The 19,616-nt window shown below is 48.7% G+C and overlaps 1 protein-coding gene across 3 annotated transcripts; it reads left to right on the top strand.

Annotated features, from left to right (window-relative positions):
* The first annotated feature begins 12,507 nt into the window (after positions 1 to 12,507).
* LOC103696177 (delta(24)-sterol reductase-like) lies at positions 12,508 to 18,578 on the top strand. Of its 3 annotated transcripts, XM_089929481.1 has the most exons (4): positions 12,515 to 12,615; positions 12,710 to 12,793; positions 15,769 to 17,020; positions 17,823 to 18,578. In XM_089929481.1, the coding sequence occupies exons 3-4, from the start codon at positions 15,785 to 15,787 to the stop codon at positions 18,270 to 18,272; spliced, it is 1,686 nt and encodes a 561-aa protein (XP_089785607.1). In that variant the 5' UTR covers positions 12,515 to 12,615; positions 12,710 to 12,793; positions 15,769 to 15,784; the 3' UTR covers positions 18,273 to 18,578. The 3 variants fall into 3 exon arrangements, with proteins under 3 accessions (XP_038973898.3, XP_089785607.1, XP_089785606.1); XM_039117970.3 differs by lacking the exon at positions 12,710 to 12,793 and having other exon boundaries at positions 12,508 to 12,615; XM_089929480.1 differs by having other exon boundaries at positions 12,558 to 12,793.
* Positions 18,579 to 19,616: the final 1,038 nt, after the last annotated feature.

The raw sequence follows: 19,616 nt of genomic DNA, 5'->3' as shown, positions 1-19,616 counted from the left end.
TCGGGGCTTCAGGCTAGTCTGCTCCCGGGATGACCATCGGGTTAGCCTGGCATCCGAGGACCGAGCCTCGGGAAATTCCGCTCGTTGGTCGGCCAAGGCTGGTGCAAGCCGAGGCGACCGGTCGGGGCTTCAGGCTAGTCTGCTCCCGGGATGACCATCGGGTTAGCCTGGCATCCGAGGGCCGAGCCTCGAAAAATTCCGCTCGTTGGTCGGCCAAGGCTGGCGCAAGCCGAGGCGACCGGTCGGAGCTTCAGGCTAGTCTGCTCCCGGGATGATCATCGGGTTAGCCTGGCATCCGAGGGCCGAGCCTCGGGAAATTCCGCTCGTTGGTCGGCCAAGGCTGGCGCAAGCCGAGGCGACCGGTCGGGGCTTCAGGCTAGTCTGCTCCCGGGATGACCATCGGGTTAGCCTGGCATCCGAGGGCCGAGCCTCGGGAAATTCCGCTCGTTGGTCAGCCAAGGCTGGCGCAAGCCGAGGCGACCGGTCGGGGCTTCAGGCTAGTCTGCTCCCGGGATGATCATCGGGTTAGCCTGGCATCCGAGGGCCGAGCCTCGGAAAATTCCGCTCGTTGGTCGGCCAAGGCTGGCGCAAGCCGAGGCGACCGATCGGGGCTTCAGGCTAGTCTGCTCCCGGGATGATCATCGGGTTAGCCTGGCATCCGAGGGCCGAGCCTCGGGAAATTCCGCTCGCTGGTCGTGCGCCTGTCGCTTGCCGCCCGACGGGATTTCTCCGTGGCCAGCTGCGATCGTGTTTCTCCTCCTCTCCAAGCGTTGCCTGGGGAACACCAGATGGGCATTAAATGCTAATTGAGGGGTTACCTGGAAAATCGGATCGCCAGTTGCTGCTTGCGAGGAGTGTCAGTTAAGCGGCCGCGATACGCGCGTTCTTCGAGGCGGATGCGGCCTGGGGGCGAGCGGAGATACGTGGACCTAGGGGTACAGGCCACCCGGAGTGTCCTGCACAAAGAATGCGATTAAGGCGAATGACGCTTAGGAAATCGCGGGAAGATACGCCTCGAGAGCCGGATCAGCTCCGGATTCAATGCGCCCGCATTTATTGGAGCCACCCGCATCGGAACGACCGGGGGGCCGCAGTTTGGCTATAAATATAGGTGCAGGTGCGATGGAGCCTGCCAAGCCGGAGCTGTTCAGGTTGCCATGGATCGAGGGCCTCCTCTCCGGCGCATGGTTGAGAGACCCCTACCGAAGGAACGGGAGGCGCGCCCTTCGCGACTTCCGCCAACTAGCCGTTTCATCTGGGATCAACAAGGAGGTTCTCCCCGGCGGAACTCCGCTCTAGGCGTTTCATCCGGGATCACGTCTCTCCTCCTTGAAGTTCGGCCTCCCGATTGAGCTCCGCACCAGGCGCCTAATCCGGGACCGCGCCTCTATATGCTCTTCTCCCTTGTATTCCTTCTCTCCCCTAGCACTGGGGAGGACCGGAATATCCCTTGGAGGTGGCGTTCCCCTGGAGGCAGCGGGAGCTTCGTCTGCGGCGGCTCCTCGTCCTTTTCGTGGGGCGTGGATGGCGCCTCCGGTTGGAGGCAGTGTGGACTTCTCCTTCGTCCACTTCTTCTTCATCCGTGCCGGCTCTTCGTCTCTTTCGTGAGACGCCGATGGCGCCTCCGGTTGGAAGCACCCACTTCCGGCGGGATTGCAACCGCTTCAGATGGAGGTTTCGGGATCCCAGATCTTCAGCTCCTCGGAGTCTCCACCTCTTCTTTACTTTCTTTACACCCTAATTCCCCTCTGGGAATTCCTTGTAATCACACGAGCACGCCGTTGTAACCAGAAATTATTGAAATGAAAAGTGTTATACATTTTTGAACTGTCTTTCTGGCATTGTCGTTCTACTGGTAATACATCCGCAGGTTAGCGGAATTCCAGCTCCTTAGAATTTCTCGACCATCTAGGGCCTCCAACTGGTAGGAGCCAGGTCGGTTTACCCAGCGAACCCTATACGGGCCTTCCCAATTTGGCGCTAGCTTCCCACCTTCCGCAGGTTGAGATACTTTAGCTCGCCTTAGCACCAGATCTCCGATTCTGAAAAGCTTCGGTCGGACCTTGGAGTTGTAATATCGGGCCACCCTCCGCTGATACATCGCCATCCGAACCTGCGCCATTTCCCTCGCTTCTTCCAAGAGATCCAGGTTTCCTCGGAGTTGCTCCGAATTGGCCTCGGGTCGGTGCGCGGCCACCCGAGGTGAGGGGAGTCCGAGCTCCACGGGGACAACGGCTTCCGTGCCATAGGTTAGGCTGAAAGGCGTCTTCCCGGTAGGGGTCCGATGCGTGGTCCGATACGCCCAAAGGACATTCTCGAGTTCTTCGACTCAAGCTTGCCCCGTCCGACCGATTCGCGCTTTGATTCCTTGGAGGATTGTCCGATTTGTGACCTCGGCCTCGCCGTTGGTTTGGGGATGTGACACAGATGTGAACCGATGCTCGATCTCGAACTCCTCGCAGAAGTCACGGAAATGCTTGTTGTCGAACTGTCGGCCATTATCCGAGATGAGGACCCGAGGTACCCCAAATCGGACAATGATGTTCTTCTTCACGAACTTCCGGACTTGCGCCTCCGTGATAGTGGCCAGCGGCTCTGCCTCGACCCACTTGGTGAAGTAGTCGATTGCAACAATCAAAAATTTCCGCTGAGCTGAAGCGACGGGGAATGGTCTGAGGATATCCATTCCCCACTGGGTGAAGGGCCAGGGTGCAGTGATTGGTGCCAAGGGGACAGAAGAGACTCTCTGGACGTTGGCGTGGCGCTGGCAGGCGTCGCATTTCCGTACATGATCCTTTGAGTCCTCCAACAAGGTAGGCCAATAATAGCCTTGCCTCATGATCTTGTGCGCCAAGGACCTAGCCCCCAAGTGTGATCCGCAAACGCCTTCGTGGACTTCGCCGAGGACGTAGGCCGCTTCCGAGGGGCGGAGGCACTTTAAGAGGGGGGCGGTGAACGAGGTCCGATACAGCCTCCCTTCATGGAGTACGTAGTGGGCGGACTTCATAACAAGTCGCCGGGCTTGATCTTCGTCTTCAGGGAGGATCCCTTCGGCGAGGTAGGCGACAAGCGGGTCCATCCAAGACGGCTCCGGATCAATCGCTATCACCGCTCCAGCCTCGCCGATGCTCGGGGCATCCAGGGTCTCCAGGTAGATCGCCCTCGACAAGTTGTGCGCGTCTGCGCTCACTAAGCGGGACAACCTGTCGGCCCTGGCATTTTCACTTCTTGGGACCTGCTGGATGTCGACACTGCCGAGGTCGGGAATGAGTGCTTGCACCTTCCGGACGTAATTCTGCATGGTCGGGTTCCGGGCTTCGAACTCCCCACGGACCTGCCCGACCACCAGCTGGGAGTCGGTGAAGACCTTCAGGCGCCGGATGCCGAGCTCCTTGGTGAGTTTGAGTCCCGTGACTAGGGCCTCGTACTCCGCCTCGTTGTTGGTCACTGGAAATCCGAACCTCAAGGCATACTCGGCTATCACTCCATCAGGGCTGGTGAGGACCAGCCCGGCCCCTCCACCTTCGGGGTTCGACGACCCATCGATGTGAAGCGTCCAAATCGGGAGGTCGAGGCTGGGTGTTTCCGGCGACCTAGGTTCCGCCTCCTGCACCGTGCACTCAGCGAGGAAATCCGCGAGCGCCTGGGCCTTGATGGCGGGTCGGGGCTGGTAGCGGATGTCGAACTCACCAAGTTCTACTGCCCACTTCACCAGCCGTCCCGCATTCTCAGGATTGCTGAGGATCTGCCGCAGCGGTTGATCGGTCAAGAGGGTGACAGAATGGGCCTGGAAATAGGGGCGAAGCCTCCTGGTCGCGGTCAGCAGCGCGAAGGCGATCTTTTCAGCCTTCGTATACCGCGTCTCGGCATCTCGTAAGACCCGGCTGATGTGGTACACAGGCTTCTGGAACTTTGCCTCTTTCCGAACCAGTACCGCACTGACTGCGGTTGGGGAGACCGCCAGATAGAGGTAGAGCATCTCCCCTTCTTGCGGCTTGGACAGCAGGGGAGGAGACGCCAAGTATTCCTTGAGCTGGTCGAATGCTGCTTGACATTCGGCCGTCCAGAGGAAGTCTTTCGGGCGTTTCAACACCTTGAAGAAAGGTTGGCAGCGTTCGGCCGATTTTGCCACAAATCGTCCGAGCGCGGCGACCCTCCCAGCGAGCTCCTGAACCTCCTTCACTTTGGTCGGAGGGGACATATCTTGGATGGCCTTGATTTTGTCTGGGTTGGCTTCGATCCCCCGCTGGTTGACAATGAAACCGAGGAACCTCCCGGCCGAAGCGCCAAAGGCGCACTTCGCTGGGTTCAGCTTCACGCGAAACTTCCGCAGGGTGGCGAAAGTCTCCTCCAGATCCGCGATGTGCTGGTTTGCATGGCGGCTCTTCACCAGCATATCGTCCACGTACACCTCCATGTTCCGGCCGATTTGCTCTTTAAAGATTTTGTTGACGAGGCGCTGGTAAGTGGCGCCAGCATTCTTCAGACCGAAGGGCATTACCTTGTAACAGTACAGCCCCCGGTCTGTTATAAAGGCAGTTTTCTCCTCGTCCTGTGGAGCCATCATTATCTGGTTGTAGCCGGAGAAGGTGTCCATGAAAGACAGCAGCTGATATCTGGAAGTCGCGTCGACCAGTTGGTCTATCCGCGGAAGCGGAAAGCTATCCTTGGGGCATGCCTTGTTCAGGTCGGTGTAGTCGACGTACATCCTCCACTTTCCGCTCGCCTTCCGGACAAGTACGACATTTGCCAGCCATTCGGGGTAGCTGACCTCCCTTATGAATCCTGCCTCCAAGAGCTTGTCTACCTCCTGGTCGACCACTCGGATCCGATCCGGGGCACAGTGTCTCTTCTTCTGCTTTACTGGTCGGTGGGTTGGGTCGACGTTGAGGGCGTGAGAAATGACCTCCGGGTCGATCCCAGGTACATCGGCCGCCGACCAGGCAAATACATCGGCGTTGGCTCGGAGGAATTCCACCAACCGAGCCCGAGCTCCCGGGTCGAGATTGGTGCCGACCCGGACCGTCCGGTCCGGGCGACCTTCCTCGAGGGGAACTTCGATCACACCTTCGGCCGGCTCCCCGTGCCGCAAGGCCACCTCGTCTCTGGCGTCGAGGGACTCGACGCTTAAGGCTTCTACGGGCTTCTTCCCTTTGAGAGTTGCTAGGAAACATTGCCTTGCGGTCGGTTGGTCACTTCGGACCTCTCCAATCCCGGCCGCCGTGGGGAACCGCATGAGCAAGTGGTACGTAGAGACCACCGCGCGAAGGGCATTCAGTCCGGGTCGTCCGAGGATAGCGTTGTAGGCCGAGGGAACACGGACGACCAAGAACCCGAGCCGCACCGTGGCTTCTGCGGGTGCAACGCCCGCAGTCACAGGCAGCTCAACGACACCTTCGGCCGAGATAGCGTCACCAGTGAATCCTATGAGGGGGGTGGATGTTTTGTGCAACAATTGTCTGGACAAGCTCATCTTTTGGAAGGCCTCGTAAAACAAAATATCAGCTGAGCTTCCACTATCCACAAGAACACGCCTTACATCATAGTTTGCCATAGTGAGGGAGATCACCATGGCGTCATCGTGGGGGGTCTGAACCCCCTTTACATCTTCATCACAAAAAGTGATTACACTACCGACCCTCGGCCTCTTTGCGACGGCTGCCCCTGACGCTTCAGTCGAGCCCCCTGCGTTCCTCTCGGGCCGGGGGCAGCCCCCAGTGATAGTGTGGATCACGCCCGCGACGGGTCGATTCTGCTCCCGAGGCTCCTGAGGGGCCGGGTCGGCCGGACGCGGGTCTGCGGGAGGACGTCGGTCGTTCACGTATCGACCGAGACGCCCTCGGCGGATGAGAGCCTCGATCTCGTCCCGAAGCTGGAAGCAGTCTTCGGTGTCGTGGCCGTGGTCCCGGTGGTACTCACAGTACGCCCGAGAGGGCCTCCTCCCAGAAATCTTCTTCATCTGTCTCGGGACCGGGAGGTCCTCCCGCCCCTTGATTTCCATGAGGATCTAGGCCCGGGGAGTCAGGAGAGGAGTATACCGGTTGAAACGTCGGGGCGGAGAACGAGGGCGTAGGGCGCCGTGGTTCCTCGCCGGCGACAGGCTTCTGCGCCGACGTTGAGGCGTCGGGCTCCTCCTCTGGCGTGCCTCTTTTCGCCTTTTCTTCCCGAGCTTTGGAGGGATCTCGGCGGCCTCCTTGCTCCGGTGGGCGGCCGCCTCCTCGGCGTCCGCATACTGGTTCGCCCGGGACAACAGCTCCGGGAAGCTCCGCGGCAGGCGTTTGTCCAGGGAGAAGGTGAGTCTGCCCTTTCGGAAGCCACGCTTCAGGGCTGAAAGAGCCACCTCCTGGCTCAGGTTCCGGACTTCCAGCGTAGCCTTGTTGAAGCGGGTAAGATAATCCCGCAAGCTTTCTCCCTCGTTTTGCCGGACATCAAAGAGGGAGTCGGAGACCAGTCGCCGCCGGCTACTGACGGCGAAATGGGTGATGAAGAGGCGAGTAAACTGGTCGAAGGACTGGATCGAGTTAGCCTCCAAGCCGGCGAACCACGCCCTTGCCGGGCCACGGAGGGTCGCCGGGAAAGCCTTGCAGAGGAGAGGATCTGATGCTCCGTGGAGGAGCATAAGGGTCCTGAAACTCTCGACGTGATCCCGCGGGTCCGCCGCCCCGTCATAGGGCTCGATCGCCGGCATTTTAAACCCCGGCGGATTCGGGGTCCGCAGGATCCTCGAGGCAAGCGCCGGCTGGGAGGAGATCTCCAAGTCGGCGAAGGGATCTTTGGAGTGGCCCTTCAGGACCTGGAGTTGTCGGTGGAGATCGTCCACCCGCCGGTCCAGGGAGCGCGACCGATGGGTGGGAGACAAGGAGCACCGAGAGGGGGACCGACTGGGGCGCGGGTTCCTTGAGGACTGGGGGGTCTGGGAACGCGCCCGGGCCCGCCTCTCGTACCCCGCGCAGCTCCGATGGGAAGGTCCCGGCAGAATGGACCGTGCTCGAGAATCTTCCTCGCGCCGGCGCTCCTCCCCATGGGAGAGGAAGGAGCGCGGGTTGAGGAGGACAGGTGAGCGCTCAGGGAGCAGCGGCTCCTGGGCCCGCTGCGGCGCCCGAGACATCACACCCTGCAGGTTCTGCACTGCCTCCGCGAGGGTGCGAACCTGCTGGGCTAACTGGTCGAACTGAGCGGCTTCGACCATCTGAATGGGGGGTGGAACGGTGGAGTGTTGCTGAGAATGTGTTGGAGACGCAGCGGCCTCCCGGCCGGAGGCGCGAGAGGCCCCGCGAGCGGAGGCATTGGAAGCTCCACGACCACCTCGCCGTGCCATTACGATCGCTCTGAGATTCGGGCCCTTCCTCTAGCGCCAACTGTTGCTGGTGGTCCAAACCGAGAACGATTGGCACAGCGGTGTGAACGGGATTCCGTCTGAGTTGCCTTGGTTGGTGTTGATTGCGCTCCACCTTCCACCGGGGAACCTGCAAGCAAGCCTCGCACCACCACTGGGGTAGTGGGGGCCCTCCGACGATCAAGTCAGAGGAGATTGGAGGAGAATGAGAGATAATAGTCGCAAGTAAGAGTATGCACTGGAAGTTCTTGCTTACCTCCCCCCTTCTCCCCCCAGCCGCATATATACCAGGCTGGGGGGTCCTTCTGGGGGGTTGGTCATCGTGTGGCACGATGGAGTTGCCACTGACATGGCCGTTACAGGGCGTCGTGGGGTAGCGCTGGGTACGGCCATGACAGGGCGTAGCGGAGCTCCGCTTTGTACGGCTGTTACAGGAGATCGTGGAGCAGCGCCGGATACGACCGTTGCAGGGAATAGTGGAGCAGAGGGTCGCGGCGTGCTTCAGGGGAACAGCCTGTCGTTGTCGAGAGATTGCCGACTCGGGGTCGGATTGCTGGATCAAGGGGCAGCCGACTCGGGGTCGGGCTGCGAAGCCGAAGATATCCGACTCGGGGTCGGACTGCTGGATCAAGGGGCAGCCGACTCGGGGTCGGGCTGCGAGGCCGAAGATATCCGACTCGGAGTCGGGTTACTGGATCAAGGGGCAGCCGACTCGGGGTCGGGCTGCGAGGCCGAAGATATCCGACTCGGGGTCGGGTTACTGGATCAAGGGGCAACTGTAGTCTTCTAGGGCGCGCGTGCCGGTCACGTGGGGCATGGTGGCTGAGTTCCCCCGTAACAATTACTATTGTTAGTAATATATAGTAAGCTCATCAGGTGGTTTTAGGGTTTTGCTGTCAGGCTGTGGTAGGTCATGGCTTGCAACTTTTATTGAGGGTTAAGGGTGGAGTTCCGGTACTACGGTGGTAACTTAGTTCTACCTATGCTTCGATCGAACGATGAAAGCCAAATTCTCATATAAATCAAATGATGCCACCCTATTCCCCCTCTTCTTTGATTTTGTGCCACTCACGCTTATTCTCTCTAACTCTCTCTCTTGCTCTGTTGCCTTCTTCTTCTTCTTCGGCTTCTTGTCGAACAATCCATTCGAGCCCTGCCCTACCACCTCTTGGAAAAAGTTTTAATATAGTTACAACAGAAAAGATAAAAACAAAAAAAAAGCAAAGAAAAGAAAAAAAAAGTGATTAATATATTTTCTTCCTCAATATTCTTAGAAGCCAAATTTCATCTAAAATGATCGAGCCCTTTTCCTTATTTAGAGGCAAACAATTTTTAACCTGGAATATAAAATAATCATGAATATGGAATAATAAATGTTTTATAAATGCTACTATAATTATTTTAGACTAATATCAACCGTAATATTTAGATAAAAGAAAGAGATTTTACCCCTTCGAGCAGAAGAGGACGGCAAGGGAGGGTGTAGCTCGGAAAACCGAGATCATAAAAGAGCGTTGGAGTTTGGAGGGTAGCGAAGGTGGAGCAAGCTGCATGAGATGCCGTGCTGTTGTAATGAATCTTCCCATTTTAATGCAATAGAGACATGGTATACTAAACAATTTTAATTAAATGTTTCCTCCATCACCATTGATTCACCATCCTCCTTTTCAGCAAACTATCAACCCTTTTCCGGGCTAGGTTATAACCAATCATCCCATTTCAATTAAAGAAAGACGTGGCATACTTGGAAACCATTTTCAATTAGAAAACAAAGTACTAAAAAATCCAATCAATATGAAATTCTAAAATATATTTAATAAAATAATATATATAATCTTTCTTTGGTATGCTATGCTCGATTTTTTCTATAATTTTTTTCTTAAAATTTCTATTTATAATAGATGTGCAAAAAAAAATACTTAAAAGGCAGTCGTGATGGAAGACAAAAAAATAATTTTAAAATTTTATTTTATTTTTAATTAAAATGAGATGGTTTTTATTAATTGTGTTAGAAGAACCATTATATTAGGGGCATTTGTGCAAAAACAGCGTTTTATGTGGGTGCAGAAATAAATATAAATTTTAAGAGTGTATTCATCCAAATTTGAATTTTTAGAAGGATATTCATGCAACAAAAAAAAAATCCCAAAACAATTGTGCCTAGCTTTCCTCCTATTAATCTTGTTTTTTTTTCCCTCTAGAGAAAGTAAATAAAAGGAAGAGATATATGGTAAAACTACCGCTATGTGAACTTTTTTTTTAATTTTTTTTGAGTACAAGTGAGGGGATTAGATCCTAAGCGAAGAGAAACTATGGAAAACGAATATAAGAACAAGCCATTGAATCATACTCAAGAAGTAGAGCAAACTCTAAAGAGATTGGAGTCCTCAGTGATGCTTTGAGACCTCTTGAGTTTTAGGTTTTTTTTTGAAAATGAAGGAGACTAATGGTTGTAAACCGTCGGTCACCAAATTAGTTATAGTTTTCAGTTACCGAACCATTTTCCATCGTTTAGTTCACCTGCAGCTGGTGAATCATGTTGTTGATGTTGCACGTATGATTGATATGGCTTTCCATCTGGTTATGTTTTTCGTTTTACATAAAATTTTTCTTATAACTATGAACGAACTTTTACTTACGGAGGTGTAAATTCAAAATGAAAAATTTCTATAGATATATGTACAAAAATTCCTTTAATTATTACATACATAATACTTGGAAGCTCCTACTTCTTCTATTTATTTAAAGCAGTGGTATCTTTGTCAAAATTATATCATACAATTACAGGATTTGCACTCCGAGATTAGAGGTATATTGCAATTGTATACGATAAGATTTTGGGTTTGTGCAATTGATAAAGTATATTAACATGCCCACTGCCATTCTAGAAAGTTTTCGGGAGACCATGCATAAAACTCCTCAAGTTCACCATGCATTGCTGCACCTAGACGGACGGCTTCACCCGTTGGGAAGTGTTCGTCATCAACTAAAACGGTAGAGCAAGGATGGTCAAAGGCCACGTAGCCCACCTTCCCTTCTCGAGGGGCCCCACCACTCCGTCTTTAACTTGGAAGTCTCTTGGTGTTAGCCAGTAATTTTTTATGAGAATTCTTCCGTAACAATTATATATATAGGATTTTTTTATATGAATACTCCCCTAAAAATTTAAATTTACACAAATACATTCTTAAAAATTATATTTATTTCTGTATTTTCATAAAATACTGTTTTTGTACAAATGCTCCTAATATAATGTTTTTTTAATATTATTAATAAATACGGTTTTTGTCCTCCATCGCGATCGCCTTATAAATATTTTTTATTATATATCTACCTATTAAGAATATTTTAGTAGATGGCATTGGCATATGTGCAAAGGCGGCCAATGTATTTGAGGGCATAAAAGGCTAAAACGAATTCACGGGAACTTTTTTTTTTTTTTAATGATGAAAAAAATTTAATAAATGTAAAATTTGGATGTATTTACACTCATCCGGTTTAATTTACCTGATTTACCCCCAAAAAAACAAGAGTCTTTCCCACATAGATAATCGAAGCAAGAATCAACAAAATTAAAATCCTAACCTGCCTCGCCGGGGCTCGGGCCCGGGTCACGCTGTGCCTCACTGAGCGGCTGAGCAAGAACGCCGAGAAGCAATGGGGAGGTGCCGGGTAGCCGATTTGGGATTTGGAAACCGTGAACGGCGAAGGGAGCTACTGGCATTTGGGGCCAAGGACAAAGAATTAATATGTTTACAGGTTTACAGCAAAGGAAGAAGGGTTTTATCTTCCGGTCGAGCTAGCCAACAGCCGTAGCTTTCGCTGCTTTATTTTTAGTGTAGCTCTACGGACTGCGGTGGGCTAGATTGGAGCCTAAGAATTGAGCCGGCTCCATACATATACAAAAACAAAAATAAAAAATAATAAAAATAAATATTAATAGAGGAAAAAATGAATCATCTAGCCCACGACTAAAAGGCCGTTCAGTTTCGGCCCCGTAAACACCAACGATGAATGACTGAATCTTCACTTCGGCCCAGGACCAGCTCGTTATCAGAACTCTGTTTAAAGCTCCGCCAACTCCCCCAACCAAGTTCGGGGTGCCTCCGGACAAATGCTGACCTGTCCCGACCAAGTTCGGGACGCCAACCCCAGCGATACACACAATACGTTTCGACCCTCGAGCTCGGAGCGCTATCCCGAGCCCACCTCGGAATTCAGAAAACCGAGCTACTCATAGTATCCACCAAGCCGACCTTGCCAAACGCATAACGTGACTACTTAACGAGCTCGGCCTCATCAACAACCACATCCATATGCGAGCGTACGCCCATCTACGTGACCGTACTTCACCACACTGCCGTGTCTTATCTCCATAACCAGCCAACAGCAGTCGACGACACCTTGACCACTCCGGCCATACTCTGTTGTGACTGTCAACGCCCTACCGTTCTTAAGAACGGGCTGTACCGCACGTCACCAGCCTACCTGAGCTGCACGCCATCCGGCTCAGAGCCATACCCCCTCATGATGGGGACTGACAATACCTTTGTCATCTGGGCCACTCCATCAAGGTTATAAATAGCTCGGTTAGGTAATCCTAAGGGACCTTTAGCTGGACCAAATTTACCCACTCTAACTTGATCGTCGGAGGGAAGGAGGTGGCTCCCGTCTTCTCCTTTCCAGCACCGGCAGCTTTCTCGGCTCCACCGGCATGGTCACCCTCGGACCAGATTTGAACCACAACAAATATTATATATATATAAATATTAATTTTTAGCAACAAATCATGCAAAATTTAATATTTAAAAAAAATATTCATCCAAAAAGCCTAAAAACCAACCATTCGCCAACCCGCCCCCGGGAGGCAAAATTTCCCCACCGGGAAAGTTTCGCATATTCGTGCTCCTCGAGGGCATTCTCGATTTCCCGGAGCAGGTATGAAAATCCCACCTCACGTCATCGTCAGAGCGGAAAACATTACCGTCCGCGGGGGAGCAGGTATGATAATCCCACATCACGTCATCGTCAGAGCGGAAAACATTACCGTCGGGGGAGCAGGTATGATAATCCCACATCACGTCATCGTCAGAGCGGTAAACATTACCGTCCGCGGGGTAGCGGATCCCACCTCGCTTCCTTGGCTTTAAATTCCGTGGCGAGGCAGCTTTCTCAGCTCTACTTCAGCACACCCCACCTCCTCTCTCTCTCTCTCTCTCTGTGGGCAAAGGTGGCCAAGCGAAATTCCTTCCCTCGGCTTCCTCTGAGTCAGCTTAGAGGTATCCCAATAGAGCCATTTGTGTCTTTGTTTCTTTCTTCAACATCTAGCTTAGCTTCAGCTTAATTCTCTAACGTTTCACTTTGATGGTGCAGCAAATGAACTCGTAGTGGTTTTCTCACTATGCTATTTTCCTAGATTCACCTTTTACTCTCCTTTTCCTGCGCTTATTTTTTGTGGTGCGTTTGATCTCTTAATTAGTTTATTTGCAAGTACTCTGAGTTAGGGACTGTAGCTTTTGCTTTCATGGGTGTGTTGTCTCCATAAAATTAAACCATTTGGTGGCCTCTTCTTGCTGTCCATGAGTGCTGCTAGTTAAACTCCTTCATGCATGATAGTAGATATAACAGTTGCTGTAACTTTGCGTGTTGCATTTGCTGAATCTGGGATCTTACTTTTTCTTCTTCTTTCTTTCCTCTTTTTTTTTGCTATGGATTTTGTAACTCGGGAGTCGCTTTCAAAGAAGATGACTTGCTAATTTGTAGCTTTCTGAGTCTGTGGTTCCTTTTCTCTGCCTACTTGTACAGTGAGCTTAGCTGCTTTGTATTCTATCTCCTCATGAAAGATTTCAGGTTGAGGTTGTGGTGGATAACTGCTGTTTTTTACTAAAACACAGTGAGGAAAGCCAAAAATAAGAATGATTACGACAAGTCTGCTAGAACACGCTCTGATCCAGATCTTACCTTTTTGAGGTTGTGTTTTTACCCCTTTTTTTAGTAATGAAACTAAAGATCTCATCTATTTATGGTATATCATACCAATTGGTACGTACCGGCACAATTAGGCATACCATACTGTAGCTTTATGCCTTTATTGAACTCTTGACTGGTACAAGAAACAATCGTGGAAATTTGTAATACTGTTACAGGAGCAGTAAAGGAAAGCCTACAGTGCACGCCTTCCATAACGTGAAAAAGAAAAGGCAATAAAGCACGTTACTCTGAAAGAACGAGATGATTGAAGACATAAATCCGCAAACTCGTGTCTTCGTTGCTTTTTGTAAGGGTTGCAGACTAGTCCTTTTCAAATCCTCATCTAGATTCTTACATCATCTTTCAATATCTATGAGTTTGGCCAGCATCATATCGCCGGCAAAGTAATCTAATATGTACATAATTCTTATATAATAAAACAAAGGATGGCATAGCCTCTCATTCAATTAAAAAAGAAAAAGAAAAAAAAACAAGAGATGTACCAAAAGTTGTTTTGCCTAATTGATCATCGTATTGATGTACCGCACTGTACCAAAATGTTAGCTTGAATGAAACCTTGTACTAAGATGATGAACCATGATTCTAATACTATAAATGCAATCCTTGTAGTTTTCAAATTCTAATTCTAAAGGAACCAAAAGGCTATCCAGCATGTGATGCTGCTTCTCTAGATGGCCAAGTTGAGTGGTTTACTTGCTCAAGAACTCGCGTGCAATAGATGTGGCTGATATAAGAGGAGGATATGATATTGATGGTGTTGTGCACTCTCTTACATTAATTAATGTTCCTTTAGTACCGAGTCCTGTGGACAGAGAAGAATATAGTAAATGGCAATGTTTAAAGGCATATGAGGCCGCACCATCAAGATGTTGTTATGATTGAATTACACCAAGGGGGATGTTTGGTTGGAAGGAGTTGGGCATTGAAATGAAAATAGGAATGAGTGGTTCCTATTCCAACCATTTGTTTGAAAGGTGTTCCATTTCGATTTTGTTTCTAAAGATAATAAAAATATCCCAATCCTTCAAAATCTAATCCCGACTCTTCTCTAGTATTCAAAATCATTCCGATTCTGATTTCGATTTTGATCACGAACCAAATATATTAAAAAATATGACCATTTCAATTTCCATTCCAACCCATTATTTCGATTCCGATTCCGGTTGCAAACCCAACACACCCTAGTTTGTAAGCTTCGGTTGATGATGCATGTAACAACAAGATTTTAAATATTGCCTTTTATTCTCCTTAAGTTTAAGCAAATACATGTCAATCATAATGACGAGAGTTAGCACATTGGTTAAGAGCCAATTAAAAGGGACGGCAAGATCTAAAGCAATATCAGGGTTACATGTAACTCATTCAATGCATGCAAAGAAGCATCAATAGGAACAACCATTAGTGGTCTAGGCTAGCACCACAGGTAGGTAGTCGCAATAAGTGGAGGGAGTGACAAATGAGTAATTAATTGTTGCACTGGCTTCATCGAGTTAGATTAATCAGGTCCAAGTTGAATCATTTGAAGTTACTATATATTTTATAATCAACCTATTGGTTTTAGATTTCGAGTATATTTCTATTGCCTTGGACATGTTGATTTTTTTCTTATATTTATTGATTTTTCCTGGTAACAAATCTTTGTTTTAAGGCATTATCAGTATAAGCAAACTCCCTGGGATATTTTTATACTTCTCCATTTTATTGGGGAGGAGTATACTCACCCTTTTCTTTTCTTTTCTTTTCTTTCTTTTTTTTAAGAGAACATCACCAAATAAAAAAAATTAGACTTTAACCTATCAAAATCTGCCATTTACCCAGGCTGCAAGAAATTCCTAGAACTTGAATTGTACTATTGTAGAGGATCCACAACTAGATATGGACAGTGAAGGGAGTGGACAAGCAATCTGATAATATAAGATGTTCATAAATGTGGTCAATCGTATAGCAAGAATACCGTTATGTTGCACTGTCTATTTTTGCTTTAAACTTCCTATTGCTATGAAATTAATCTAGACCAAATAAATCTAAAAAGCTTAAATTGTGATATTAAGCATTGTTTACCAGTGCCAGATGTTTGTTCTTTATAACTAACTTAATTGATGGATGCGGAAAAATTGCATGCGCTACGGAAGCCAGCTTACCCTTATGGAACTTTCACAATTTCATCCAGAAACAAGAAGTTAATTTGTGGAAAACAAAGGGTCCTTTTCTTCTGTTTTGAAATATCTAGGCTGGCGTTTTCTCAAAAAAATCTAAGCTTTCAGCAACTCATTCCAAGATTCCAAAAGATAGAATGTTTTTTTTTTGCATGATATTTTGCTTTCATATTGTGCACTAAATCATGTGCTTGAAACTATAGATATTAAACTTCTCTTATCAAATAAGATACTGTATTCAGATGATTGGTTATGCTTATAATCTTTTCCTTCTTCTAATCCCAGCATCCAGTTCTTCACCATGTCCAATCTGCAAGTGCCTGTGCGTCCAAAGAGGAAAAAGATTTGGGTGGACTACTTGGTCCAATTCCGATGGATCATCATCTTTGTAGTCCTCCCCATCTCTTGTATCATCTACTTCTCCATATACCTCAGTGAGCTCAGAGCTGAGAAGAAACCCAACAAGCTTCGCCAGAAGGAACATGAAAAGAACGTCAGGAAGGTCGTCAAGCGCCTCAAGCAGAGGAATCCATCGAAGGATGGACTGGTGTGCACAGCTCGAAAGCCATACATAGTCGTCGGCATGCGCCATGTCGACTACAAGCGAGCTCGTCACTTCGAGGTCGACCTCTCGGCATTCAACAACATTCTAGAGATCGACAGAGAGAGAATGGTTGTGAAGGTGGAGCCTCTCGTTACAATGGGCCAACTTAGCCGAATCACAGTCCCCATGAATCTTGCTCTTCCTGTTGTTTCGGAGCTCAACGACCTCACAATAGGAGGTCTCATCAATGGCTACGGCATTGAAGGAAGCTTCCACATCTACGGCCTCTTCTCCGACACTCTCGTCTCTCTCGAGGTCGTGCTCGCCGACGGGCGTGTCGTTAAGGCTACCAAGGACAACGAGTACTCAGACTTCTTCTATGCAATCCCCTGGTCACAAGGAACACTTGGGCTTCTAGTTTCAGCCGAGATTAAGCTCATACCAATCAAGGAGTACATGAGGCTGACATATAAGCCAGTGAGAGGAAACTTGAGGAAAATGGCACAGGCCTTTGCAGATTCATTTGCACCAAGAGATGGAGACCCGAAGAAAATTCCGGATTTTGTCGAGTCGCTGATCTTCACACCAACGGAGGGTGTATTCATGACAGGGAGGTATGCTTCAAAGGAAGAAGCAGAGAAAAATGGTAATGTTATTAATAGTATAGGATGGTGGTTCAAGCCATGGTTCTACCAGCATGCAGAGACAGCACTGAAGAAGGGTGAGTTTGTGGAGTACCTTCCGACGAGGGAGTACTACCACCGACACACGAGATCTTTGTTCTGGGAGATGAAGCTGATCCTGCCGTTCGGGGATCAATGGTGGTTCAGGTGGCTAATGGGGTGGATGATGCCTCCTAAGATCTCCTTGCTCAAGATCACCCAGGGGGAGGTCATTAGGAAGTATTACCATGACATGCATGTGATCCAGGATATGCTGCTTCCCATGCACAAGGTTGCTGATGCTCTGGAGTTCCTTCACCACGAAATGGAGGTAAATTCCCATCTCTACTTGATTTGAGTTATAGCCATTCTTTACCTGACAACAGCCTCTAATCTGCCATTGTGGAAGTGCTTGTGGGATTTTATGGACTAGATGCATGCAGAAGATTAGAACATAAAAAATCATAAATCACACTAGAAAAGATCCAAGCATACCTTAAGAGCCATGATCAGCTATTGATGATTGCTGCAACAATATTTGTGGAAGAAGAAAGCATAAAAAGGATAAATCTTCCTCTCCATCTCTTTCTTTATATTTGTCTTCTCAATAGAATAGGTGCCTCCTAGGAACGCAGGGACTTTGATACCCTAAGATTTCTCTACAGACAGATATATATAGGAGTGGAGTGGGGACCTAGCTCAGTTAGTAATACTAATGAGCCCATTCATTACAGAGCTCATTAACCAAATTAGGCTTATACCAATGCTCACAGTCCCATTTGACTATGACAATAGAGCCTAAAATAACCATGATCATAAATTAATTTTGGACTTCTTAAATATTTATTCGGACGGCAACATATATAGCCCATAATAAATCAAAAAAATTTCTGTCTACAATCAATAGAAGCTCATCTTTATGAGAAATTCCAACAGTCCTTTCTTAAATTGTGGCTCTTGGTTCAAAAAAATGGTCTTCTTTTGCTTTTAAGCTTTGCAATGGGGAAACCAAGCCGCAAGGTTATATAAAGAAGCATGATAGTTGATTATTCATTAGCTATGCTTTTCCTACATTCTATTTCTGATACTTTCAAAGAGATTCATGAGAAAAACTTCCTTTGATTTCTCTTCAGGTGTATCCTATCTGGCTCTGCCCACACCGCCTCTTCAAGCTCCCTGTCAAGACCATGGTGTACCCCGAACCAGGCTTCGAGCTGAACCTGAAGCAAGGTGACACCAGCTACGCCCAGATGTTCGCTGATGTCGGCGTCTACTATGCTCCCGGCCCTGTCCTCAGGGGTGAGGAATTCGATGGCGCCGAAGCTGTACACCGCCTTGAGGAGTGGTTGATCCAAAACCATGGCTTCCAGCCTCAGTATTCAGTCTCTGAGCTCACCGAACGGAACTTCTGGAGGATGTTTGACAGAAGCCTCTATGAGCAGTGCCGCAAGAAGTACAAGGCAGTGGGCACCTTCATGGACGTGTACTACAAGTCCAAGAAGGGGAAGAAGACTGAGAGGGAGGTGTTGGAGGCTGAGGCAGCGATCACTGAGACTGCGTACGCTGTTGCTGAGCAGGACTAAGCGGCCGACTAGTCGTTGGCTGAATAGAAGTTTAGGTTTGGTTACAGTTGATGCAATGAGGTTTGGAAGTAATAATTGTTAGAGTAAGTAGTTCATATTAAGGTATTTTTATTTAAGTGGTATACTAGTATTTTAATGGAACGGAGCGAAGCGATGGGATATATTTATCTTTGAAATAATTATGTAAAGTTATATTCTAGCAGGAATGTTGATAGGGATTGGAACTTTGGGACTAAAGTTTAACTATAAATATCTTGTAACTTTTGTTATTTGGAAGGTAGTAAAAGTTATAATCATTTCGCTTTTCGTGGACGTAGTTATATTGCCAAATCATGTAAAATCTTTGTGTTTAGTTTTTTTTTTTTTTTTTCTTAATTCTGTGCGTTGTACTTTTCGCTATTTGAACCCTGTGTTTTGCGCAATAAGAGTGTTGTTTCTTCTCGTGGGGAGATCATAGGGCGTCCTGTCTTCTCCCAAGTCGAGAAAACGCAAATCAATCTTTTCTTCTCGTGGGTTGTCTCTGGAAGGCTGCGAAGAGAGGAAGATGGGAGATCAGCCGTGGAAGGTTTTGCTTCACGTGAAGTTTCCTTCACGCGGAGGTTCGGAGGGGGCGGTTTGTTCTATGTGGGGTGTCGTGCCTCACGTGGGGCCCTCCGGCTTTCTTCTTCCCAAGCCGAAAGACCTCCTTTTTCTTCCCTGTTTTTCGTGGTGGCTCCCGTGGAGAAAGAGGAAAACCCTCTTTGAGGACCGGCCGACCGTTGCAGACGCGAGGAAGGCAGAGAGGAAGGGCAGCCACCAGGCGGCGAGATCTGCGGCAACGATCTACCCACGTTTGGGTCGCCATCCGGAGGAGAAGAGGAGGCCCCGTGTACAGTCCTTCCGCACGCCGCCGCGCACGGCTCCTGAGAAAAGTAAAAGAGAACCCTTTGCGCGTGCTCCGCAAGTCCCGTGAGAGAAGAGGAGAGGGCTCTGCAGTTGGTATTTTTTATCTTTCATCATATCCTATTTTTTTATTTTATTTTGAAAAAAAAAAGATGACAGGGACGTGCGACGTTCGATGTGATAAAGTCCGAGAAGGATGAAGGATCTGTTAGTATCGCAAGGTATAGTGAAGACCTTGTATGAGAAGAAACCAGATGACATGGGTGATGCAGAGTGGAAAGAATTGGAGGCGAAGGCTATTTCAAATATACGACTTTGTCTGGCTGATGATGTGATGTATCATGTCATGGACGAGGAATTTCCGGTAGCAATTTGATCAAAATTGGAGAGTCGATATATGTCCAAATCGTTGACGTACAAGCTATATCTTAAGTAGAAATTGTACGGTCTTAAGTAAGACTG

Source organism: Phoenix dactylifera, chromosome 3 (assembly GCF_051530095.1).
Source record: "Phoenix dactylifera cultivar Ajwa chromosome 3, Ajwa_hap1_PhDact_Kaust_v1.1, whole genome shotgun sequence".
Lineage (NCBI taxonomy): Eukaryota > Viridiplantae > Streptophyta > Magnoliopsida > Arecales > Arecaceae > Phoenix > Phoenix dactylifera.
This window is presented reverse-complemented; position numbering and strand designations above follow the sequence as displayed.

What these genes read in the sequence shown, in the direction of transcription:
- LOC103696177 (XM_039117970.3), top strand. Translation starts at nt 15,785, where the DNA reads ATGTCCAATCTGCAAGTGCCTGTGCGTCCAAAGAGGAAAAAGATTTGG. An exon ending in TCCTTCACCACGAAATGGAG is followed by an intron (nt 17,021 to 17,822) that starts GTAAATTCCCAT and finishes ATTTCTCTTCAG; the next exon opens with GTGTATCCTATCTGGCTCTG.